Source organism: Branchiostoma lanceolatum, chromosome 5 (genome assembly GCF_035083965.1).
Source record: "Branchiostoma lanceolatum isolate klBraLanc5 chromosome 5, klBraLanc5.hap2, whole genome shotgun sequence".
NCBI classification, from domain to species: domain Eukaryota; kingdom Metazoa; phylum Chordata; class Leptocardii; order Amphioxiformes; family Branchiostomatidae; genus Branchiostoma; species Branchiostoma lanceolatum.
The window spans coordinates 14,185,307-14,208,536 of NC_089726.1; the positions used below are offsets into that span (position 1 = coordinate 14,185,307).

Here is a 23,230-nt window from a genome sequence, read left to right on the forward strand (position 1 = left end):
TTCATCTGTACCTGAATATAATGCACAGTGATGCAGCTAAGGGATTTGTTAGAAGACGCATTCTTAGCCAAAATTGGAGGATTGAGAAATAAAAGGAAGAAAAAAGTTTGGAGGCAAATGGATCATGAGATGAAATTGTCGATCTGGAAAAACAGAAAACGCTTCTGAACATGATTCCTCCATTAGCAACATGCAGCTGCACAATCTTCCATGACGTAGAAATAACAATGAGTTGCTAGTTTTTAAAAATGATGATCCCCCTTTAGTTCACATTGGTAGATGTTGAAACATGAAGAAAGCTCTATGTGATTTACCCCTTGATAATGCTAGGGTCACATTTCCAAGCCAGGCCCAACAGGGCTGTTTGAGAAAACAAAGAATTAAAAAAATGAATATGGAGTATATTACATAATTTATGGTAAGGAGTAATTTTTTTATGTGTCCTGTTGTACATTATATCATATACAGTTTTCGTTCCCGCAAGCTACCCAGCCGGGCCCGCCTGTCTTGGAAATGTGACCCAAGCATATAAAAAAAGAGGTGCATGTAATCTGTCCCAGTTAAGTTTTAATGTGGCTCCTTGGAGATAGGACCACAGTTAAAGTGTTATTGGTTGGCCGACCTTGATGTACATCAGATGTACCCTGAGTCGTGTTCTATGTTGTAAAAGTTTATGTATCCCAGATAAGATATGACTACAAAATGTACATGTATGCAGAAATCTTAACTCCAAATCCAAGTACAAGCTGGAGACTTGTGCCAAACTCTAATGCTTGATTTTCAGGCTTTCATACAAACTAACAAAGGAAAAGCTATTGTATTTTTCCTTTATTTCCTTGTTTCCTTTCAGGACTCCAAAGTTCTTCTTTTAAAGACTTGTTTTTCTGTGTTTCCTGTTTGTTCTCTGTGTAAAGTGTAGAATTCATGGAGAAGACTGTAACATGAACAGTGAAATTCCTTAAGGGTGCCAAGAGGGAATGTACCCTGTTGTGATCCCTGTATAAAATTTGTGGGTAGAATTCCTGGAGATTAAACCTGGCCTGTTGCAGCTAATATGGAGCAGGTGTGGTGCCCTGTGATACTGACCTATTGGCAGGAAGGTGGGGAGGAGGAGGATGGAATATGTCAAACATGTTATGTCTTCCTCGCTGCAGATGACATTTGTTGCCACCCTGGGAATAGGGTTTCTTCCTCTAGAATGGTTGAAATCACATCACAGTTCACAGGTTTCAACAGCCGGTGCATATGAGTATCAGCTTGTAAAACCCTGGAATATTCGATATTAAAAATAAAAGGAACTTTTCCCAGGTGCGAAAAAATCCAGCGAGGCTTTTTGGGTCGAATTGTAGTTTAGAAAACATGAGAAACATTGTTTCCTATTTTTAGCCAACAGAATCAGAATCAACAGAGTCACAATAACAGACAAAGATCTGTTATTGGGCTGTTAAGATATTTTGTTCTTCCTGAAAACATCCCCTAAGACTATTATAATTTGGATTGTAGCTCTGACAGAACTCCACAAATTGCCATACATGTATATTGTCTGGAGTAGGATTTCAGATGGCAATCTTCTACCAATCAGGTTGTACAATGCAGGGTGTGCCAAAACTTGTTCCATGCATTTGAATTCTCAAAGTTAAACATGTATTGCGACAGATATGAATGACACAATTGGGTGATATTGTTCCTTAGTTGCTGCCCTTCAGTCCAAAATCTGCACATGCACCAGCCAATAAAGACCGTCACTGGACTTTTTGCCACGGTCTCTGTGGGTAAATACAGGTGTACTGCCCTGGGTATGAGCTTGAGGATTACCCAGTTGGGGCCAGAAGCCTTTTAACACTCTTAGATAAGTCTCCATTATTGGACTCTGATGTACATGCTTTACATGTCAGTTGATGTACCTTGATTGTACCATTTGAGCACACCTCTCACATGCCTTATCGTAGTCAAGGGCTGCCAGCATAAGGACCTCTTCTGATGTAAAGGTTATCCTCATGTGCAAGGCATGGGCAATATAGCTCTAGCAACGTTAAACTCTGTGGGCCATGACTTATTTGATTTTCGTTGCCTCGTGCCTTTAAAGATTTCCAGTACACCCAAGTTGTGGAATGTGACCTTGAACATCTGCAGAAAGCTGAATCTGTTTGAGGCTGGTGCAAATTAAATGATCTTGCCCATAACATATTGATGTGTTCCTGCAGGGCACCTATCCTCAGATCCTTTGGGATTTAGTGGGGTGGAAGCACACCCCAGCAGAAGTAAGGGTTTGATAGAGTCAAAAGGAGTTGGGGGCAATGCACCTTCAGTGGCCAGTACCAATATTCATGTGAGCAGGGAAGGTTCATGTCTTACACATGAAAAATTATTGATGTTCTTGAAATATTTCAAGATATCAACTTAAAAGAACAGAGATGTTTGCATATACATGTACGTAGTGGGTTTTATAATGCAGATACAGTATTTTATAGTATAGTAAGGAGCAGCTGTGCTATTCTCGTACATTGGTGAGTGCCTGAGTGGTGAAGATACGAGTCTGTTTAAAAGAGAACGCCATTCCCATCAGCTAGCCTACAACCAGCACTTTTATGTACCCTGATGTATTTTGATCAGTAAAATTTCTTAAGCATCAACTTAGAGGCTTAATGTAACGGATAATGTAGATTTGCTTTTCATGTAATAAAATGCTTGAGTTTTATTGAAAAACACTTTGATTTTAATCCAGAATTGTGCTGTTTTCAAACATTACTCAAAAGGTGATGATCACTGTTTCAAAAACCCACAGGTCACTTGTGTTGCCCTTAAAACCTGTGACATTGAAGCAAATATATTGGAGAGACATTTAAGGACGGAAGTGCTCTTTGCCTTAACTGCCCATCATTTTGTTTACGGTTTAATGGGAATGTTGAAATCACCCTTGGTTAAGATAAAGTTAGAAGGGCTAAGAGACCAAAAACACATAAATGTTGAGCATAAAAAGTTTTTATCTTTCTCTGCTTTACTAAGGAGAAATGTTTGGAAATACCTGCTGTGGGTCCTGATTGGACAAAAGTTTGCCGTGCGTCAGTGCAGGCTCATCGGTACGTCTGAAATGCTTAGACATTACCAAGGTTCTTCTGATGAGGTGGTTTGATCCATTCTACACCACAATTTCTTCAGTAGTTCCCTGGTGTACCATAAGATTTAGGAACTTGATATACTTTGTCTTTTTGAACCCAGATGTGGTTCCACAAATTACCCTCTTGAAGTCTGCACCCATCTCGCTACCAAGGATAGCAATCTTCTCAGTGAGAAGCTTATGATTATTCGCAACCTTCTTATCTCTCTTCTAACGTCCTTTTGAAGGTCATGGTCTTCATTACTTAAGTGTGATAGTACGGTTACCAGCCTTATTACCTGAAACGAGTCCTAGAAAGCTGTCTATAATTGCCATTTTCCAGCAGGAGTTACAGCTAAACCCCTCCATGATTGTTCGATGCCTTGTGTTGCGATATGGTGCTCACTAACAACAGGCTATGAATGCTTTACTAGGATACATTTAACACAGCAGCTCTGAGGGATCTCCTCAGAGTGTGATGTGGCTTGGAAAGTTTAACGTAAGCAGACTTTGTCAGGGCAATTTCTGCAAGTTCAGACTATTTTATGTCTGAATCTGGATGCACTGATGACACATTTGTGCATTACATGGTCTACTCCTTTCGCAAAGTCACAATGTCTTTACAATGCACTCGTTAGCTCAGCTCAGTCACTGTGCGGCATCATGATAAGGTATTGACGATTCAATCAATGGTTATGATAATCATGGCAAACACATTGCTCATCCATTGTTTTACATTACATTATTTGTGTGTATCCTTGTGTTTAGTACTGGTACTACATGTATATGTTATACTTATAGCAGAGAAGGACTATGCTGGTGCTAAGTGCAATGCAGGTACACCACACTTGTGAGTGTGAGTTATATTTGCATGAAAATCAGGGTGTGCCATGGCGGTCAAATCAGGAAATATTGTCAGAGTCATGGTTAATGGAATTCCTGCCAAAAGTATTCTGACTGAGCATAATATGTTTTCCAATAATTGTTCCAAAAGGTGCCATAGTGCCTGGGCAAAAACTGCAGAATCACTTATTGGCGGAGTAATTTCAGATATGACCCTCAGAATACTTATCTTCCCTAGTTTGTAATGCAATTGATATCCCATTCAAGGTTTGATTCTACATCACATATACCGGTAGCAAGAACTTATGACATATCCAAATCCATAGAGCCCCACTCTCAATGTCCATCAACAGTTTTTGTTACAAAATACCAACTAAGCAGGGAAAATTTATCACTAAGAATAAATATGAACAAGCCATGGTCAACTTTGTTTCAAATGCTATTGCCACAGAAATCAGAGGACAATTCAATGTTAAAGCCCGCCAGAATATGCAGTAATATTTGCTTTCTGAATATTCATCTCTTCAAGTGAAATAAATAAAGGTTTTTATGAAAGCCTATCCATTATTTCATGGAAGAGATTCGGGACTGTTGGATGTGTAGCTGTCAGCCTGTTGTGAGCAACTGTGTTGATGCTTCACTAGCCCAGCTTTGCAACCTTCCTTATGCCACATGACAACCCCTTCTACCATTACTAAAGCATCAACCTCCTGTTCATAGAAGCTTTGTGACATCCAGACACTCCCCGCTCCACCTACTGTTGAGCCAGGGGACTGCCACTTCATGACAGCTCCTGCTGCTTCACATGGGTCTCCTCCCTAGACTACCCTACAAGAGGGTCTGCATGTTCTTTTCTGTAAGGCGTAGGCAGCTTTTTTTATCTCCATGAAAAAAGGCTTTTTCATGAATATACTGTTTTGCTTGCGTTTGGTGTTTGTGTGTATGTATGTGTCACCGGATGCTTAAAGTCACCATAACTGTAGAACCTGTACATGGATTGTGATGATTTTTGGTATGTGGGTGGGTGTTAAGTGGAGGTAGGTCAAGGTCGATTTTGGGCCCCCTGGCATGTGTGACTGGAACTGCAATGGCGTATTTGTAAAAATCTTCAATGTAGAAGAACTGAAGAGAGGATCGACAGATCGTCATGTTATTTGGTACAAAGATAGGTTAGACCAAGATGTACACACTTAAGTGCAAACTATGCAAATGAGACCGAATTTGCATTAGTAAGGAGGTAAATCGTTTGCATGGGTGTCGTCGGATGCTTAAAGTCAGCATAACTGTAGAACGTGTTGATGGATTGTAATGATATTTGGTATGTGGGTATGCGCTGGGAGGAGAATGATCAAGGTCGATTTTGGGCCCCCTGGTTAGTGTCCCTGGAACTACAATGGCCTATTTGTAAAAATGTTCTAAAGGGGTATAACTTAAGAAAGGAACAACAGATTTTCATGTTATTTGGTACGCAGGTAGGTTTGACAGAGATGTACACACTGAAGTGCAAATCATGCAAAGTTAGTGTGTTTGCGCGTGTGTGCGCGTGTGTGTATGTTTGTGTCACCGTGTGTGTATGTATGTGTCACCGGATGCGTAAAATCAGCATAACTATAGAACGTGTAGATGGATTGTAATGATATTTGGTTTGTGGGTAGGTGCTGGGAGGAGAAACGTCAAGGTCGATTTTGGGCCCCCTGGTATGTGCCATTGGAACTGCAATGGCGTATTTGTAAAAATATTCAAAGGAGAATAACTGAAGAAAGGAGCGACAGATTTTCATGATATTTGGTACGCAGGTGGGTTGGACAGAGATGTACAAACTAAAGTGGTAATTATGCAAATTCGGACTTAATTTGCATAAATAATGAGAAATATCTACTCTATTGTGGGCTTTGATGTCGCACCATCTGTTCGTCTCTTATCTAGGTCAACTATTCCCAACAGGTCCCAACAGCTGGTGGTCAAACCACAAATGGGAACACTACCAAACCTGTATGTGGATACCCTTTGGCACATAAAATAAAACAACCAGCGGCAAAAACAAACAACTAGGGCAAATAAATCACATCATATATAAAAACAAATTTCATGGAGATTTTGGGTCTTCGGACTCTTGTTAATCCTGTAATTAGTAGGGAAAGCCGTCTTAGTCACATAATTTGTAGCAAAATTTGGCATTATCGCCTTCCTTGATTTTAGGGTTATATGTAGGGGGTTCTTCTGAATTTAGCGTAAAGCGCAGACCCTCCTACAATATAGGTGGTTCAAGTGTTCATTTAGATGGTACATGAAAGAGATAGCAAGGCTAATAGTACTCAGTACAGAGATGGATAGTTGTTGGTTTGGATTTCTTGGAAAAAAACAATATAAGGCAGCAGGAACATTTGCAGCACACCCCCAAAATGCACAGATCCTAATATCCTAAGACACACTCACTCACTATCCTTGAAACAAAGGAAGAAAAAAAGCTTGATGTCTATTATCAATCCGTTTTTGCTGTTGTGATGTAGTGGCATTTTGTCAGGCACCAAGGTGGCAACACCATACTGGCAATGGTGACAGCTTAAGAAGAGATAAGGATGAACTATTGATCTTGAAATTGACATGATTCCATCTAACGAAATGGTCCGGGTGACTCAGCTCTCCTCTAATGATTTCCTTCTAAATCCCATCTATTGTTTCCCCAGGTAGAGTCGACCCCATGGTCGACACTTCCTCCTCCAGCTCCGTTCCCTTGGTTCAGGGGGAAATCAGTTACATTTAGTGGAGCAATAGGGAAGGGACAGCTTGCCTCAGTCCACAAACTCATTTTCGCCATGCGATTTAGATCAATAGTCAGGTGCATTCTGGATCACCCTCTGCATATTTTAGCTCACTCAGGCCTGAAAGCAATAGGAGACTGCTTTGTCAAGTCCATTTTTAATTCATGTTGTGGTTCAAACCTACATGTATCGTAAAGCCTGAAAAATTGCTCTGCAATTTGCCATGAACACAGATTACTGTACCTTTGTTCAATATGCCAAGAATAGCTCCTCAAGCAACTGGATAAAACTTTGAAATGATTCCATCTAACGAAAAAAATTTATCCAGTTGCTTGAGTAACTATTTTTGGCGTATCTTATTACCTGGATGTGTAACCTTCATCAACGTAAGCTATTGAATGTCTTTGCTGTCAAAGAGCCCCTGCAGTAGTATTTTTTTTGCTCTCTGCTTGTGGATAAAAGCTTCTGATAAACGTCAAGCTTCTGATTGAGGTGGAATATGTTGAAATAACTGCCAAGAGTTCAGTTAAAGCATTGCAATTAGTGTTACTTTTATTGAGCTCTATTGTATCAAACAACCATTCGGTGGAAGAACGACAGGGGAGTGCAGACACAAAGATATGTCAAGGGCAAATAATGTGCATGTCATTTTCTAACAAAAATTCTTAGAATTAGCTGTGTAAGCTGGCTATTTCTTGGAACTTGTCCATATATTACAGGAAGAATGAATGAGGTTCCCTGCAGGGATCTGTAATGTCACCACCTGTGTACCTGGCGGCCCTGGAAGGTCACTGTCAAATTATGTTCCCATCAAACCCAGCTCCCTCAATACCCGTTTTACTGTCATTGAAACAGGTAAATCTTCCAGGGTGCTGTTATTTCATATTTCGTGTGCTAACTAAGGAAGATAACATTGAGTTGGTACATGTATGCAGAGCTTAACTCCTGACATATTGAACATTATAAGTAAGGAATGACTCCAGAATAGGAAGATTCCTGGTACCGTAACTACAAAAATTTCAACAGAAAGTTTTGCAGCTTGCAGTTAATCTGCCTCATCAGTTTGTTCTGGCCCTTTGCAATTGCCTGGTGATGACAATTTGCTACGGTGAATATTTGCATGGATGATGGCTTAGTGTTAAAAGTCCTGAAGTTTTGTTTTTGTAGTGCTGACTTTTATCTTATCTGTTGAGAATGGGTTTTGCAAAAGAAAGCGCGGAAAGTCTTGCATGAATACTTCTTATCTTTTGAATGATAACAGGATTTCCTTTGAATCATGGCCGACTTTCAAGTGAGCTGCTTAGAAATGAGCCTGCATGAACGCCCCCAGAACTCATGTTGTGATCAATAGGAAATTCTCCAGATAAATGGCTCTGATTGGGGCTTACGGTACGAACGTGAACATCATCTTAAAAGGCCACCCAGCCCATTTTCTCAAATGGTTCTTCCGACTTTCTGCCATCCTCATCACATCTTAGGCCCGTGATTTGTCCAAATACATCCTGCTCTGATTGGAAGCATGCAGATGTTCTGAGCGATGGCTTTACCCACTTCAAAAGCTGCAACCACAGAGGGGGAAATATATGAGGTCTCTAAATGTGGGTGGAAACGTCAGAAGGCTGGTCATCCAATGTCAAAGAGTTTTATGCCCGCACCCCTCATCAGGGAAGGATACTGGAGGACAACTAATAGTTTTTACTGCTTACATGTACGTGCACAGCAAATGTGAAGAATACCCTTCAACTTCAGCACGCTCCCTAACTTATGACATTGGCTTTCAGAGCATGCTGCCACCAGGGATTAGGTTCATCAATGTGGAGTAGATAGGCTCTCTGCAGTGTTGCCTGAAACCCACTATATCCTGGTGGAACTAAGAGAGACAAATGGGGTGGACAACTCCAGTGGACCTTTACTGTTGGTTTGAACTCAACAACTGCTGAGCTGACGCACATCCTTTAGGATGGCTGAGTCTGTCTGTATGAAAATTATGTTAGTCAGGCTGTGTAATTTTTCTAGTTTCAATAAATTTTTTTATGTCATAACCCCACCTTTTGGCCAGTGTAAAACTGGCCAGTGTACCACTGATGTGATCCAGATATGATTATAACACTGTGTAAGATTACTAAGAATGAATTCTTCTAATCCTATGAATCCTTCAATGGTAAGAGATGGGTAAAGTTTAGGAAGGAAGAAGTGCACTTTGTTTATCCTGTAATCTCTCACGTTCTCATTCACTGCTTCTTCGTAATGGCCACTGGACCTTGGTAGTTTCGTTCACAACCTTATCTCATTGGCCTGGGAGAAAATGGAGCCATCCTCAATATTGAGGATTATGTTCACCAGGCACTTATCTTACCTGCATGGCTCATTTAGCAATGCTGTTGTATCGGCTTGCAGGTCTCCCTACCTGTGTTATCAGTTACCCACAGTCTTGCACTAAGTTTTTGTGAAGACTACAGATGTGAATATTTACAAATCGCTGGATAGGTATCTACCATAAAAGTAATGGCATAGTGTTGTTTTTGATATTCATCTCAACTGCCGTGCAGAGGTCTGTATGGTTTGAGTGATGATTTTATCACATTCTGCAGCTCCATATGCAACAGCATTTTACCTCGTATCCTTTCACCAACTAGGTATCTTAATGCTACATTCTTTGTCATTAGACTATTTTTTACAGACATTTCAAACTTGAATCAGCACTTCAAAAAGACGTCATGAGACGTTTTGCTCCTTACAGACTAGAGTCTAGAATTAGTATCTGTTCTCAGTTCAGCCAATACCACCCTTAGGATTTTGTCAAGACACAATGGGTCATCTGAGGTCAGTAAAGCCCATATAAGCATTCTAGTCTAATCTGTCTTGCCTATTGGACATTCAAGGATTGTTTTCCAGGCACGTTTTGTAAGATCATGGGAAAAAGCCAAGGGGAAAGCCAGTGCAGACTCCCATTGAAAGTGTGTACTGCCAGCAGGCAATGAGAAATACAATGTTTATGATCTACTGTACAGACTAGGCTGTAAAGTTTAACCTTCTCCCTGCTGCCTAACTCTGTAACCAATAGAGAATTGGATGCCAAACGACTACTTTAATGTGCTAAAGGTTAAGAAAAAGAAACATCTTGTGTCTTATGTATGTCCATCATTTCAATCGTATACAATGAAAATTTCTTTAAGAAAAGGTCTGACCTTGTACATTAGAATTGTTCCATGGAACAAAATCTACATCATTCTGCATATGGCATGGAAGGCCCTTTTAACCCCTTGTCCCCCCAGCTAATGCACAGAAGAGGTTCTCTACCACAGTCTAAGTGGATGCCTTTCGAGCATTCAGAACATTTTAGCTGGAAGCCCTCTGTGAACTACTGTCAGGAGAGGCAATACTGCTGGTGCTGTAAGTATGGGGGCTAATAGCATGTCCATTAGGCACCCTTATTACTGAACTTTTCAGCACAGATGCAGTGCCAAAGTGCATAGTTTATTGTCTACACAGCTCATGGTGAAGGCACCGTCTGTAAACAGACATCAATCAGAACTTTCCACCTGCTTGAGTCCACTCCTGCCCTAACAGTCCTCACATGGGGCACCTCGTGGCAAAGGGTCAGACAACTGTAAAGCTTCAGATATGCTCAGCAGCTGGGAAGTACATGTACAACATAAGTACATAGGGAAATGGAATGAATGAGATTAGAACATTAATATTGTCAGAATCATGATGGCTGATACAACAATGCTGTTGAACAAGGTAAGCAAATTTGATGCCTCAGACTCTGCATTAGTAAAGGTACATGTATGTCAAACTCGAAACTTGTTCAAGCTGAAAATGGCCTATGCGTTTGAAGTTGGTAGTTTGGGCTTCATTTCTGTCCTTTGTTCGGGTATCAACAGCTACTGTGCATGGGCAACTCGGTTGTTACACATTTAGTTCTTTTCTGTTTGATGAGTCTGTGTGTTGAGTTGGGTACATTTGTCATGATCTCTATACTATAGTCACATGTACGGTAACTAAGCAGAAGTTTAAACTTTTGTTTCTTGAATTAGTTTGTAGATACATGTAGATAGATGCATAAGCAAGTGACAATTGATGAATTATACACGGAGTTCCAAGTTAGTTTTGCAACCTGATGAGTTTGGTGGAAAAAAAGTCGCAAACTGGTTTAGGCTTGCCTACTCGACAGCACTGTGAAGAATGTCCATTACTGTTCCCATTGGATTTGCACACCTGAAAGCTTTTTAAACCTTTTAAGAAAGTTTCCATTTTGATCTTCCTTTTGACCAGCACAAAGAGTAGCCTGTCGCAGACAGTCTGTCTAGACCAAGCCTTTGCTGCCACCTGGGTTAAGGTTTTATTGTCACCGGCAGCAGCATGTGGATTGTTGGTGACTCTTCCTTGCTAAAACAGGCTAAAAAGGATCCATCTCTGTCCTTAGCTGTTAGTGTAGATGGAGAGGGCGCAGAGATGACTCCCCCTTGGGACAAAAGGAGTGCAGTTTCTCCTGGGGGATTAGCCTGGCCTGATAAGATATGCAAGAGTGAAGCTTTCTCTGCAGGGCAAAGTAGCCTGTTTTTGCTGTCTCTCATTATCAGCCTTAGCTATCTTTCTAGTTTCTTACAAGTCCCTGCACCCAACCGATGCAGAAAGTCACATAGCGGTGGCTTAAGGTTTGACTGCAGCAGAATTACTGACAGTCCGGTGACGTGTTCCTATGCATGGTTTTATAATCAACCAGTCTCTTGTTTGGCCAACACCCACTGAAGTGGAGGAATGCCAGGATACATTGTGATGCTTCCATTTGGCAATAGACAGAAGTCACGCTTATTGTTCACCTAAGCATGTAGAAATTGACTGAAGCACTTACATTGTAACTTATAGATTTATGATACAAGAATTTAATTGCAATTTTGGCACATGTTGTAATGCCCATAATGGCGAAGACTTTTCAAAAAGTAGATTGTATCTGACTATAATGAATATCACTGGTGTCGTTTTCCCCTTCAACTTGGCACAGACTGATGAACTTGACTCAGTGATGCAGAATTGATCATCAATAATATTCCTGGAAGGTCAGAAATAGGCCAAGGGTAAACTAATGAAAGGCATGAGGTGACGGAACAGTTTCCATTATGTTAGCCTGCTGTTTCATGTCCATTATTGCAGGGTGCAGGGTGAGTAACTTTCATTGGTTTTTATGCAAAAGGGAACCTGATGATTACAGACTACTGGCAATATTCTGAAATGGGGAAAGGAACTTATTATTACTGTATTATCTTATCAGTGATCAAAGCATTAGAACAGTGCCCTTTTTGACCTATCTCTACTCAACAGCTGTTTATTCAGCATTTTATATCAACAATCAATCAGAGGTAGTAAAAATGACTTACCATTATTACAAGGATAGTTCCCTTCATAGCAGTTGCTCCTAATAGTCCTATCACTAATTGGTGCCATAACTTACCAACATAGAATTCAAGGTGGCAATATTGACTTTGCAGCAAAGTATAGTTCATTATTTCCAGCTTGTTAGCTGAATATTCTTATGGCTTTTAAGATCATTTCTGTATCAATAGGGGAAGTAGTAAGTATGTGCCCTGTGGAGCGGGGGCTTACAGAAGCACCTCGCAGCAGCAGGAGGGGGCAGATTTATTGAACCAAATGAAAGGTGCATCAGCAGCCTTATGAGTCTGCTGTTTGAAGAATGGGCAGAGTAAAGTCTGTTGACAAGTTCATGTAAATGTGGATATAATGGGAACAAATGGCTGGATCCTACTGTCTCTCAGGTAATGATGAGATCTGTCATCATTATAGGTTGGCTCAATTCGTTTTTCTCTAACAGCAGGGACAATGTGTCTCCGTAGGGCTCCTATTTCTCCCCACAGGGCCATTCCACCAAGAAACCATTTCTTCTGATGTATAGCCGGCAGTTAAGTGGAGATGAAGTTTTGTTTCAGCTGGAATCAAGTGTCTTCCTCAGAACTGCCCTTTATCACCCTGCATGAGATGTATTAATTGCACGTTGATAAATACCCACTTATACACTCCCTCAGGAACAATCTATCCCTCAATATTCAATTAACATGCAACACAACAGCTTTATATCTATATAAGACAACACTAACGGTACAAAGTGGAATGCATTTGGAGTCATGGAAAGGGCAGCAGTCAATATCAGTCGATAGGTGGGAATTTCGGCTGCATTAGCAATCCTGATTCAGGCCTCGAAATTAACTTTTTCCCCTACTGTCCCAACATTGTCCCAAAAGTGGATTTCAACTGTCCCGAAAGTGTCCTGAAGTGTCCCAACCAGGGCCAAAGATATGAACTTAGTGTCGGGTCTGCATTCAGTTCCAGAGGTTCATGTTCAGGTTTGGACCTATACTCAAGTCAGGACCTGAGCCCAAGCCAATCTGTGTAAGAATATTTTTTTTAGTTATATACAAAATTGTGTATTGTAAAATAGAAAATTGCGTGAAATATATACACTCAGTAATAAACACAAGTTTCAACAAAGTTAACAACCAGAAATATTGTTAACAACCTGAAATAATGTATTTTAATAGGTTATAAAAGAAAAAGCATAATTCTGCAGAGTTTAAAGACTTCATTGATGCGATGGCTCTTGGGGAGGTAGAATAAATCCGAAAATGTTTGATTTCTAATCTTGCAGGGCAACTAAATCAAGTAAATGAGATGTGACCATCCCTCTGCTGACCCCCTGTCAGGGGAGCAGACATGTGCCACAGCCTAGCTGGGACAGGCTTTCCTTTCACTATTCTGAGTGATAAATGATGATTGATTTTGAGAAGACTAGTACCACACCAAAAACAGTGGCTGGGACCAGTATACAGTTTCACAAGGGAGGAGCACAGAGGCACTCAGGAGCCCTGATTGTCCCAAATATGTCCCGAATTGATTATTGAGTTGTCCCAGGTCAAATTTTGGTGGCCCCGGGACATAGGGACATAGTTAACTTCGAGCCCTGCTGATTGTTATGTTCTTGGCCTTCTTCAAATACAGTGTATCAATAAAGGCAGACCAGGACTTGCCCTACTGTGCATACTGATTAGAGAACTGTGCCAAATAAGAAAGGTCAATCAATAACTGTATCTCAGATAGCAGTCTGTCCCAATCATAGTCCTTCAAATTTCACTGCCAAGCTAAGCTGTATGAACTTGGAATATTTTGTTATCAACTACTTGGACCTGATTAACCTCTTCAAAATCTTTGTTTTGAAACTTTTCAGAAAAGAAAAACAATGATACTTAAGTAATAGCCCTTTAGTTGTAGACATTATAGAAATGCAAATGGAATGCAAAAATTGAAGTTATTCCAATCAGAAATTTGAGCATTACATTTACACGAAGTGCTTTATATTGTGGGTAAATGTCTGTGTACCTCAATGGTATTCATACAACACATGTATGATTTTGGCAATAGTAATAAAATACCATGGCAAAGTAAGAATGTGTTTTTTGAGAAATTTGCTTTCAACATCCATGAACGAGTTGAATCATGGAAAGATCAGGAGAAAATTAAAAGCATTTGAGTGTTTTTTAGATAATATCATACAGTCAAACCTGTCTATAGCGGTCACTCAAGGGACTGGCCAAAACTGGCCGCTAAGGACAGGTGGCCGCTATGGAGAAAATGTTGATTAATTGACCACGAGTGACACATGTTTTCAGTACCCACTGAGATACATTATTCACCGTACAGTACACATGTAAACATTACATAGGTAAGGCACATTTTAGAAATTCGATTGTTGTTCTTTTACTTCTATTATGGGCTTGAAAAAAGAATTATTGTATCTGCCAACTCCAAAATCCATGGTTTGCTCGAGCTTCATGTCTGAACAGACCAGCATCGCCATACTCAACTCTTGATCCTTCGCGACTGCTTCGCTGCCGGCACACGCGTCACCAACGAGTTTTAATCATATGAAACAAAGTTCTTCGCAGCAAAATGCCCCCTAGTTAGTATAGAACAAAATATACGTTGCTCAGTTGCCACTTACTGTTCGTTTTCGACCGTTTTCAAACATAAAATCGTGGCGACAATTTTCCAAATCTGTTGTTGTTTGCTTGTCATGATCGGCTTCTACCATTATGCTAATAGGGTAATGAGAGGAAGGTCGCTCTTTTGAGGGCTTTTTTCTTTTCAGAAAATTGCAACAGCCCAAATTTTACAAGATAGTAATGTTATCCATATGTAGTTTGAAGCTTTTGGTTCAGTAATCATCCTCAGTGATAGTTTGCAGCAAAATAGATTTAACACACTATACCTCCGCAACAGTGGTGTCTTCCGATAACCTTTATGCTGCTCCGCCATTTTGAAAATCGTGTTTGGGCACATTTTCGGATGAATTCCCGGGGAAAACGGAAATATTGGGCCGACATTGAAATAATTCGCCAACTTAGCGCATCAGATACATGTGCGGGTTGTATTTTCCAAAAACTACCGTAATCTTTGTCCAATCCAAATGCACAGAAATAGTCAAATATGCTACGATGTACAAACGCAAGCCATGTGAAGAAATACTTGACTTCGCGCGCGTCAAAACATGGATAATCTAACGAAGATAAAACATTCTTGTTTTCTTTATTATTATCCTGTCAAGTTGTCAGTTCACATAAACTTGATAACTGCATTAAAAAATGAAGATTTTGAACCCGGCGTGCGGTGGCGATGCGGCTTCCACCGGCGCACATTGGCCGTTATCGGCAGTGTTACTGTACTCGCGGGACCGAAAATCGTCTGGCCGCGACCGCGTTGGACAGGTGGCCGCTATAGCCTAATTCTTAATGCTTATGTCAATGGGAAAAATCCAAGGGACCGACAAAAAGTGACCACTATGGGCAGGTGGCCGCTATGCAAAGGTGACCGCTAATACAGGTTTGACTGTATATTGAAAAGTTGTATACTTTGTGTAACTAAAGAATGTTCCCTTGTATCCTGTGCAGGTGACATTGGTGCCAGTAGAGAACTGTGGACAGTACAGCACCTGCGGAGAGTGTCTGGGGGTGAGAGACCCTTACTGTGGCTGGTGTGTGCTGGACAACAAGTGAGTAAACAAGCAAAAATCAAACAAAAAACATGCAATATCAATGTGCATGCGGATCTATATATATAAAGCATGGAAAGTACAGCACCTGAGAAGAGTGCCTCGGAGTGAGATACCCTTACTGGTGTGTGCCCTCTGGTGTGTGCTGGACAACAAGTGAGTAAACAAACAAAAAACAGGCATTATCTAAAATTGTGGGCAGTACAGGATTGCTAGAGAGTACTTGTAAGTGAATACCTCTTATTCTTAGAGTTAGACCAACAAAAGTCTTAAGTGGTTAGTTAGATGTTTATACCAAGTGTATTCTGTTATGTTCTTTTGCTGACATTCTTCTGTTTGACAGAACAACTGTGTTATGTTGCTGCCTTCTGCTCTTAAGTGTTCCTGTTACTGGCATACATAATGAAAAACATACTTAAATGCTTGGATGTTTAGAACAAGTGCATCAATTGAATGAGCCAACCACATTGACTGTTGATGGCCTCCAGCTAGCTGCTACTTTAATTGGCTTGCAAGTCCCCAAAGAGCCTTAAAAGCTAGCAACAGAGTTGTCCAAATATGCCTGTGTCTGTTGATGGCTGGAGTTTACTGTCCTTTTGTCATGTTTGCACCATGTGTACTATGTTATGTTTTATTCCCAGTGCCTGGAAAGTTTACAACAGCTTTCATGAAATATCCCAAACGATATCACCAACTTAAGTAATTTTGCCAGCTGTTGAAAGCAAAGCCTGCCCCACTGCTGACCCATATGTGATGGAAACATTCCATATGCACCTTCTGAGCAGCAATGAATATTCTATTAGAAAGGTGAGGGGATAGATGACTTTCCACAGGGGAAGTTTACGGTAGCTGGACGACCCAAAAGTTATCATCCATGAAGGGAGTTACCTCGTGGAATGGCGACGGGATTCGGAGCGTGAAATTGTAATCCTGTCTATCTGTAACAGTTAACACTGACTCCTGCCTCGCCAAAATGGACAAAAACGTTTATGGCAAATTGCAATATTGATCCACGCAGGTCTGTAAGTACAGTAATTCATGGTGCATGAATGGCAGGCATATGGGGCCGAAATTGTTTTCTGTGAGGGGAGGTGGACCTGTCCTGCTGTGTTTGATGGAAGAAGTCAAAGTCGCGGTGAATTTGGGGTGGGGAGGGGGGCAATGGCTGTTAAAATGAGAGAATGAAAGACATGGATGCATGTTGTATTATCATCACAGAATCTGTGTTTCTTGTAAATAACCATCAATCTACTTATACTTGGTAGCTAAAACATAACTTAGCCCTGTACTTTCCTTTCCCTTGATGTGCCGTGGAAGGGGTCACAATACTGATAAATGTACACCGCTGATAAGTAAGAAAGTAAGTTAGATTCAAATTTGACTGGAAGACAACAATGAAAAGGCTTCTGCAGTAATATTAAAATGAAAATGTGTCCAAAATCGTAGGTTTTAAAGGATTGATTGTGACCCTGAGGTAACATCACATGACGACTAGGTGATTAGTTTGAAACCTCATCTTTGCACCCTGCATTCTTTGAATTAGAATTGATCAAAAACTCTCTATTTTACGATACTTTTTATTTAATCGAAATATGATCTTTAGGTCATAGAGGTACATATGGTTATCCAACTGTCACTCGGTGGTAAAACTTGCTCCTTGCTGTAACCTTTGCTTTTCCCAGGTAATCAGAGAGGTCACGGAGGTCAAGCCGCAGGATTCAGACTGTCAGATCCCATCATGCCTTTTCCATACAAATTGCTGCAGTTTGGACCTTTGGGAGGGCTGAATGATTAAAAGTGCATCAAACTGTACATCTTTCGTTCTAACTTTTGAAATGTCAGAATATGAATATAATTTGTAAAGGAGCTTTATACTTCAAGGCATGTGTGTACTATCATCAAGTGGTAGTTTTGGAGCCATTCCTCTTGCCTATATTGGATATATTAAGGAGCTGATCTGAGACCAAAAGACACACAATATAGAACTAGAAGCTTTGCCCATCTAAAGACTTTTGTACTGATGCCAGGGATTTACTTTGAGGATTAAAACAGTAATTCAGACCCCAGTATTGATATTCTTAGCTTTATACCAAGGTCTTTGTAATGAATAATATTGTATGCAGTCATCTATCAAGATAAAGACTCAAGCACATCTATTAAAAGTAGAGGCATGTGACAGTGTTGCAGTGCGGCTTAGGATCCAAATTTTCTGTCCAAGGACTTAATTTTCCATTGCCCACCCCATTTGTTGGGGTTTGGCAGATTTCATTTTACCTACCATGCACTTTGCATGATAAGAGCTCCCTCCGTGATTTGAATTTAAATTTACAGTCAAACTGGTACAAGTGACCATCATTTCATGGCCCATGTGACCACTTTTTGGTGACACTGTTATTTTTCCCATTGACAGAAGCATCAGCACTCCTGTCTACAGTGACCACCTGTCCACAAGCACCCAGATTTTATAGGTCCTCTGAATGGGCTTCTTTGGCAGTTTTTACTGTACATCCAAATAGGACTTTATCCCATGGTTCCTATGCATTGTACTAAACTTTGACTAAATGTACAACAAAATGTTTTACATGTCCTGTTATATTACATGCCAGTAATCCCCAATGGCCTTGCAGTGATAGATGCATGAGACCAGAGGTGACATTTGATATCCTAGTTACTGCACAAAAGTGTATATCTTGATCTCAAAAGGCCATGTACCAAATCAATTGAATGAACCATAATTTGTAATAATGCTGATTTTATATCTATTGATTTCTTTTTGTTTGGGTAATTGGACTGGGGCCATCCCTGGCACTTGTCCTTGATATTCTAAATGCATTTAATGTATCTTATGCTGGGCATAGCCCGAATCCCTGTGGGAACCCTGGCGGAAAGATGAGCAGGACCTAAATGGAAATCGATACAGAAGGGCTAACATTATGCCGTATATACCTTTGGCTTGGCATGACCAATAAATGTGCTGGTGTGCCAGATGCATTATCATTTATTGCAAATTCGTAGCATATTGATTCAGTAGCATATTTCAAAATTCTCTGAAGGTATTAGTAGCTTTTGAAAAAAGATTGAATAAGTTTTGTATTATTTGGTATGCACTGGAAGCCATGGAATGATTTCTGTATTCTTGTCATGTAATGTGTAAGCTGTCTCATCCAGGCATTAGAATGGTAACGTCAGGTCCAATATCATCTCTGGCTTATTAGTCCATCTCCTGGCGGCCTGCCATGGCACACAAGCTGCGTAATCTGCTGACTTTCCAGTGTGAGACCTCATGGGGCGGCATTTAGTATCGTCACATGCAGGAGAAGTCAGCTTGGGAGCCCATTTTTATTTCCTCTGTCAGACAGAGAGCCGGTACTGCGAGGGCATGGATATTGTATTCAGTAAGCACACTGTGCCCCACAGTAGGGAATCCATAACTTTCCCTCCTCTAAATTCAGCTCAAACTTGATTAGCAGAAGGTTTATTAAAAGTCTAGCTTCACCTTATATATTGAGACCAAGATGACTCGACCCATGATTCCCTTGGAATGCCTTATTCTGGATCGCTTGTGATGTAATGATGTGTTCAAGGACAGAGTATTCGCTAGAACAACCAGGTCTTAGTTGCATAACTGTAAATCTGAGCGTTGACCGTGTTCATTGACTTACAGTAGAGCTACAAATTGTACATGTAACATGTTATGTCAGGTAAGGAAGAAGTTAGTTTTGGCCACTAAGATTTTCTTCCAAAAACCTTTTGAATGCACCACCCTGTGTGCAGTATCTTTCAAGGAAAAAACAACTTAAAGCACAGGTTTTCTTGGTACTTTTCCTCATCTTTCCTGACAACTACATGTGCAGTATATAATAATATTATGAGGTGACATCTCTCCACTTGTCTATAAGAAGAACTTACATCTCATCATTAAGTAGTACAAAAGTGAACTTTTTAGATGTTGTGATACTGTTTCCTAAATTAAATTATCCAGGCAGAGGTACATAAAATGTCTGCATAGATATGTACATGTACAACCTACAGTTGTGGTATGATTTAGTAGAGGTCAACAAAGAATGTACAAATGTAGGCTTGAAGAAGAAGATGACTGTGTACTTGTCTTAGCCATTGCTTGATAAGATAGCAATTGTTTTTAAACATGGTAGACCAAGACCAAGCAATTAATTGGAATTCTAGTGAATGAAGGTTTTCTTCATCTTATGTCTAGGTGTTCCCGGAGGTCTGAGTGCAGTGATGCTGACATCACGTTCCGCTGGGCAACTACGCTGCAGGAGTGCCCTGCCATCAGTGTCAACCCCGGCTTCATCCCTCGCACACAGGGCATCGTCAGGGTAGGTTGTGCAGCTCCTTCTTCTTATTAGCAAACTTGACACGGATAAAAAAGGGCTGATAGTGTACAATAAATCTGTGTTGTTATCAATTTATGAGCCACATGTGGCAAAACAAGAAGAATGTAATAAAGTTTTATCAGTAAAGCCTGCAAAATCTTTAAGCACACCATGCAACATCTCACAATACCCTCCAGGCGCCAGGAAATCATGTCTAGAATGAGTGGAAAGAGGACCAAGAAGTAAGACAAGCTATTTCGAGTTGCATGGGGGAAAATCTATTCATCTGTCCTTTTTCACACATTGTAGAAGATACATGTTGTCTTCCCCAATCTTGTCTGAAACAGTTTTGTACCAATTTTAGTAGACAGACATAATAACTCTTTCAATATATCACATGTCCTCACCATAGAGCCTTTACCAATATCAGTATAGCTGAGGTCACAAAAGTCCTGCTACTTTCCCACCATCAAACCCACTGGATCTGACAGTCTCCAGGACCTGCCTTTGTCGGTGTTGATGCCTGCAGCTACTCCTGCCCTTCCTGGGAGATAGGTTATTTCCCTGATGATTACAGGAGGCGTATAAGATCAGACCTGCCCTGGGGCTACTATCAGTACTAGCAGGGAATGCTCTTGTTTGGGTATTTCTCTGTACTTGGATCAAACTCAATCTAGAAGTTAGCCTTGGCTGTGGACTTACAGAAATACAAGTAAGCTTTCTTCCAGAGGGGTGCCAAGGCTCTGTACATGAGACGGTCATCAATCTTTTTGGGCTGTATGCTATTTTATTGTTTTGTTCTCTTTAGCAAAACAGGTGCTTTTTCATTGTAGAATTTTGAAAAAAGATAAAGACATTATATCAGCATCTACTTTATAACATGGCTACAGTACTGTGCAAAATATTTCACCTGTACTGTCACAGTACGTCATCTCCAAGGTTATTCCTAAGTTAAACAAATTAATTGGAAGATTGTGATGATCAGTGTAGCATGCACTTGACCTGAGTAAATCTCACAAGCTCCACAGCTGATGTGAAGTGAAATGAGGTGGAAAGGCACATCCAATGAGGTAATTATAGCCAATTATTCTTCTCAGACAGGTTTAACCTTCACTAAGTTTGCCCTCCATTAGTAGTCAGAAAGGGCAGCTATTTAGCTGTAAGGTCAGATAGGTGCATGAAAAGAGCTTCAACCCAAGTTTGACTAACAGCTTTTTAGAATTCATACGGGGAAAGATAGTTACAGGGCTGATTGCAATTATGTAAATTAGCATAGCGTTGGAACACCCTAGCACAATTTTGTGGAAAGGGAGTTTTGAGTGGCATTCCTGTTCAAATGGCAATTAAGAAGTACTTTGCTATTGGAAAACCTCCCTTTTTATTTCCCTCTCTATTTCCTGGGGTTTAAACTAGGGAGTACAACATTACTGAAGACAAATTTAGGAGGTCAAAGTCAGTTCAGGATTTACATGATGGTTAGATGAAATAGTACCTATGCAATATTCTACTTCACTTGTCTTTGAGTATACAAAAAAGATACATGAACATTAACTAAATAGCTCATGTTATAATGCTATTGAGAAAGAAGGGGGCAGTGTACGTGCATACTTCCTTGTATCATTACTTATCATGAAGTCTTGAAGGATTTTACAACTTTGAATTGTAAGACTAATTAGTATTTTGATGATCTTCAGATTTTCTGAAACAGGTGATAGCAGCTACCTTGTCCTAATGGAGGAAAGTAGAGCAGGTGAATTAGTGTAAACAATGCAAACCTGGCTCCATTCCCAAAGGTGTGATCACCCATCATTATGTCCTGAAAACAGCCTTCCTACAGGCAAGTCTGGACTAGATCTGTGGACAAGATTGATGAAGGGAGTGTAATGGGAAGGAGGGAGCATCAGTCTAGATTAGACAGCCTACTGGAGTGGAATTACCAAGGTGGATAGCTGGATCTGGAAGTGGTGGGCTGGGTGGGTTAGTTAGTTCAGCCTTGGGGACGCCTGGGAACTGTGTCATTCATCTGAACAGTAACAAGCTCAGGTCGGTGCCTGGCAGCAAGGAAGGCAGGCAGACGATCAGTCAGTGCAATCATAGGGACTGTCTGGATGTGGGATGATCTATCTGTTGTTCCAGGGTTTTCTAAAGATAGAATTTGTGATAGCAGTTTGATGTAGTGTTCTGCCTCTACCAGTCAGAAACAAAAGAAGGTACCATTGATCTTTTGTAGCCTTATGTAACTGGGGCCGACAGGTGCCAGTGAATGTTATGTTTTAATTGTAAATCCACTGTATTAGAAAATATTCTATCCCATATACTGAGAAGCAGCGATGGGAGGTGAGTTTTATTCAGTAGAATGGCAAGGTATGTAATATTTTGTCTGACCAGAAATAGAAATCTGGGTTGCATAATGTACGACTAGACATAAATCTGGCTCCCAAAGGGTGCTTTTCCAAACAAGTTAGATGTTACAAAAATTAAGCGATTGCCAAATCTAGATTACTTTCTTGGACTCTTCTTGTCATAGGAAATGGCAATCTGTTACAGTGATTTAAAGTTTTCCAAGGGCAGAAGATACCCAGAAAACCTGCAATGTCAATGACCCCATTACTGGATATGTACCAGACTATAAGCCTGCCTTCATCTCCAGATTGCTTCATGTGATCACCAACCTGTTGGTCTAATCTCATGCAGGGGCTTGGGAAGAATTTGTCCCTGGAGGTAAATTGGATTATCTGTAAACAATCCACATAGGGGGGATATAACTTAGAATTAGAACGTAATAAACTGTTCAACAGAGATTAAGAAATAATGGATGGTATTTACATGGCTTGTTGAATGTTCTATCCTGTTTTAAGAGCAGCTGATGTCCATTTACGAGACTTGAAGAAGCAAAACCTGATTTATGCTTGGCACAGGTGCATTTTGTTCATTAGATTTAATGTGGGGACCTTGTGATATTTGCAAATACACAGTCAATTGGTTGGTTTGAAGAATAATCAAGAATGAAATATCTGGACCCTGAGAGACCCTGGCAGTCGTTTATACATGTACAGAGCTGGCCATTACAACCTAAAAAGCCAGTAACTACTTTCATATTCAACAATGATCTTCAGTGCACCTCAACATC

General features: G+C 40.4%; 1 protein-coding gene across 9 annotated transcripts in view; it reads left to right on the forward strand.

Annotated features, from left to right (window-relative positions):
- The window catches only part of LOC136435325 (plexin-A2-like), a 147,921-nt gene that overhangs the window by 58,149 nt on the left and 66,542 nt on the right, over positions 1–23,230 (forward strand). For all 9 annotated transcript variants that reach the window (XM_066428717.1, XM_066428725.1, XM_066428724.1 and 6 more), the window contains exons 5-6: positions 15,663–15,763; positions 19,980–20,103. In XM_066428717.1, the coding sequence (XP_066284814.1) occupies positions 15,663–15,763; positions 19,980–20,103 (225 nt within the window). The remainder of the gene's footprint in view (positions 1–15,662; positions 15,764–19,979; positions 20,104–23,230) is intronic.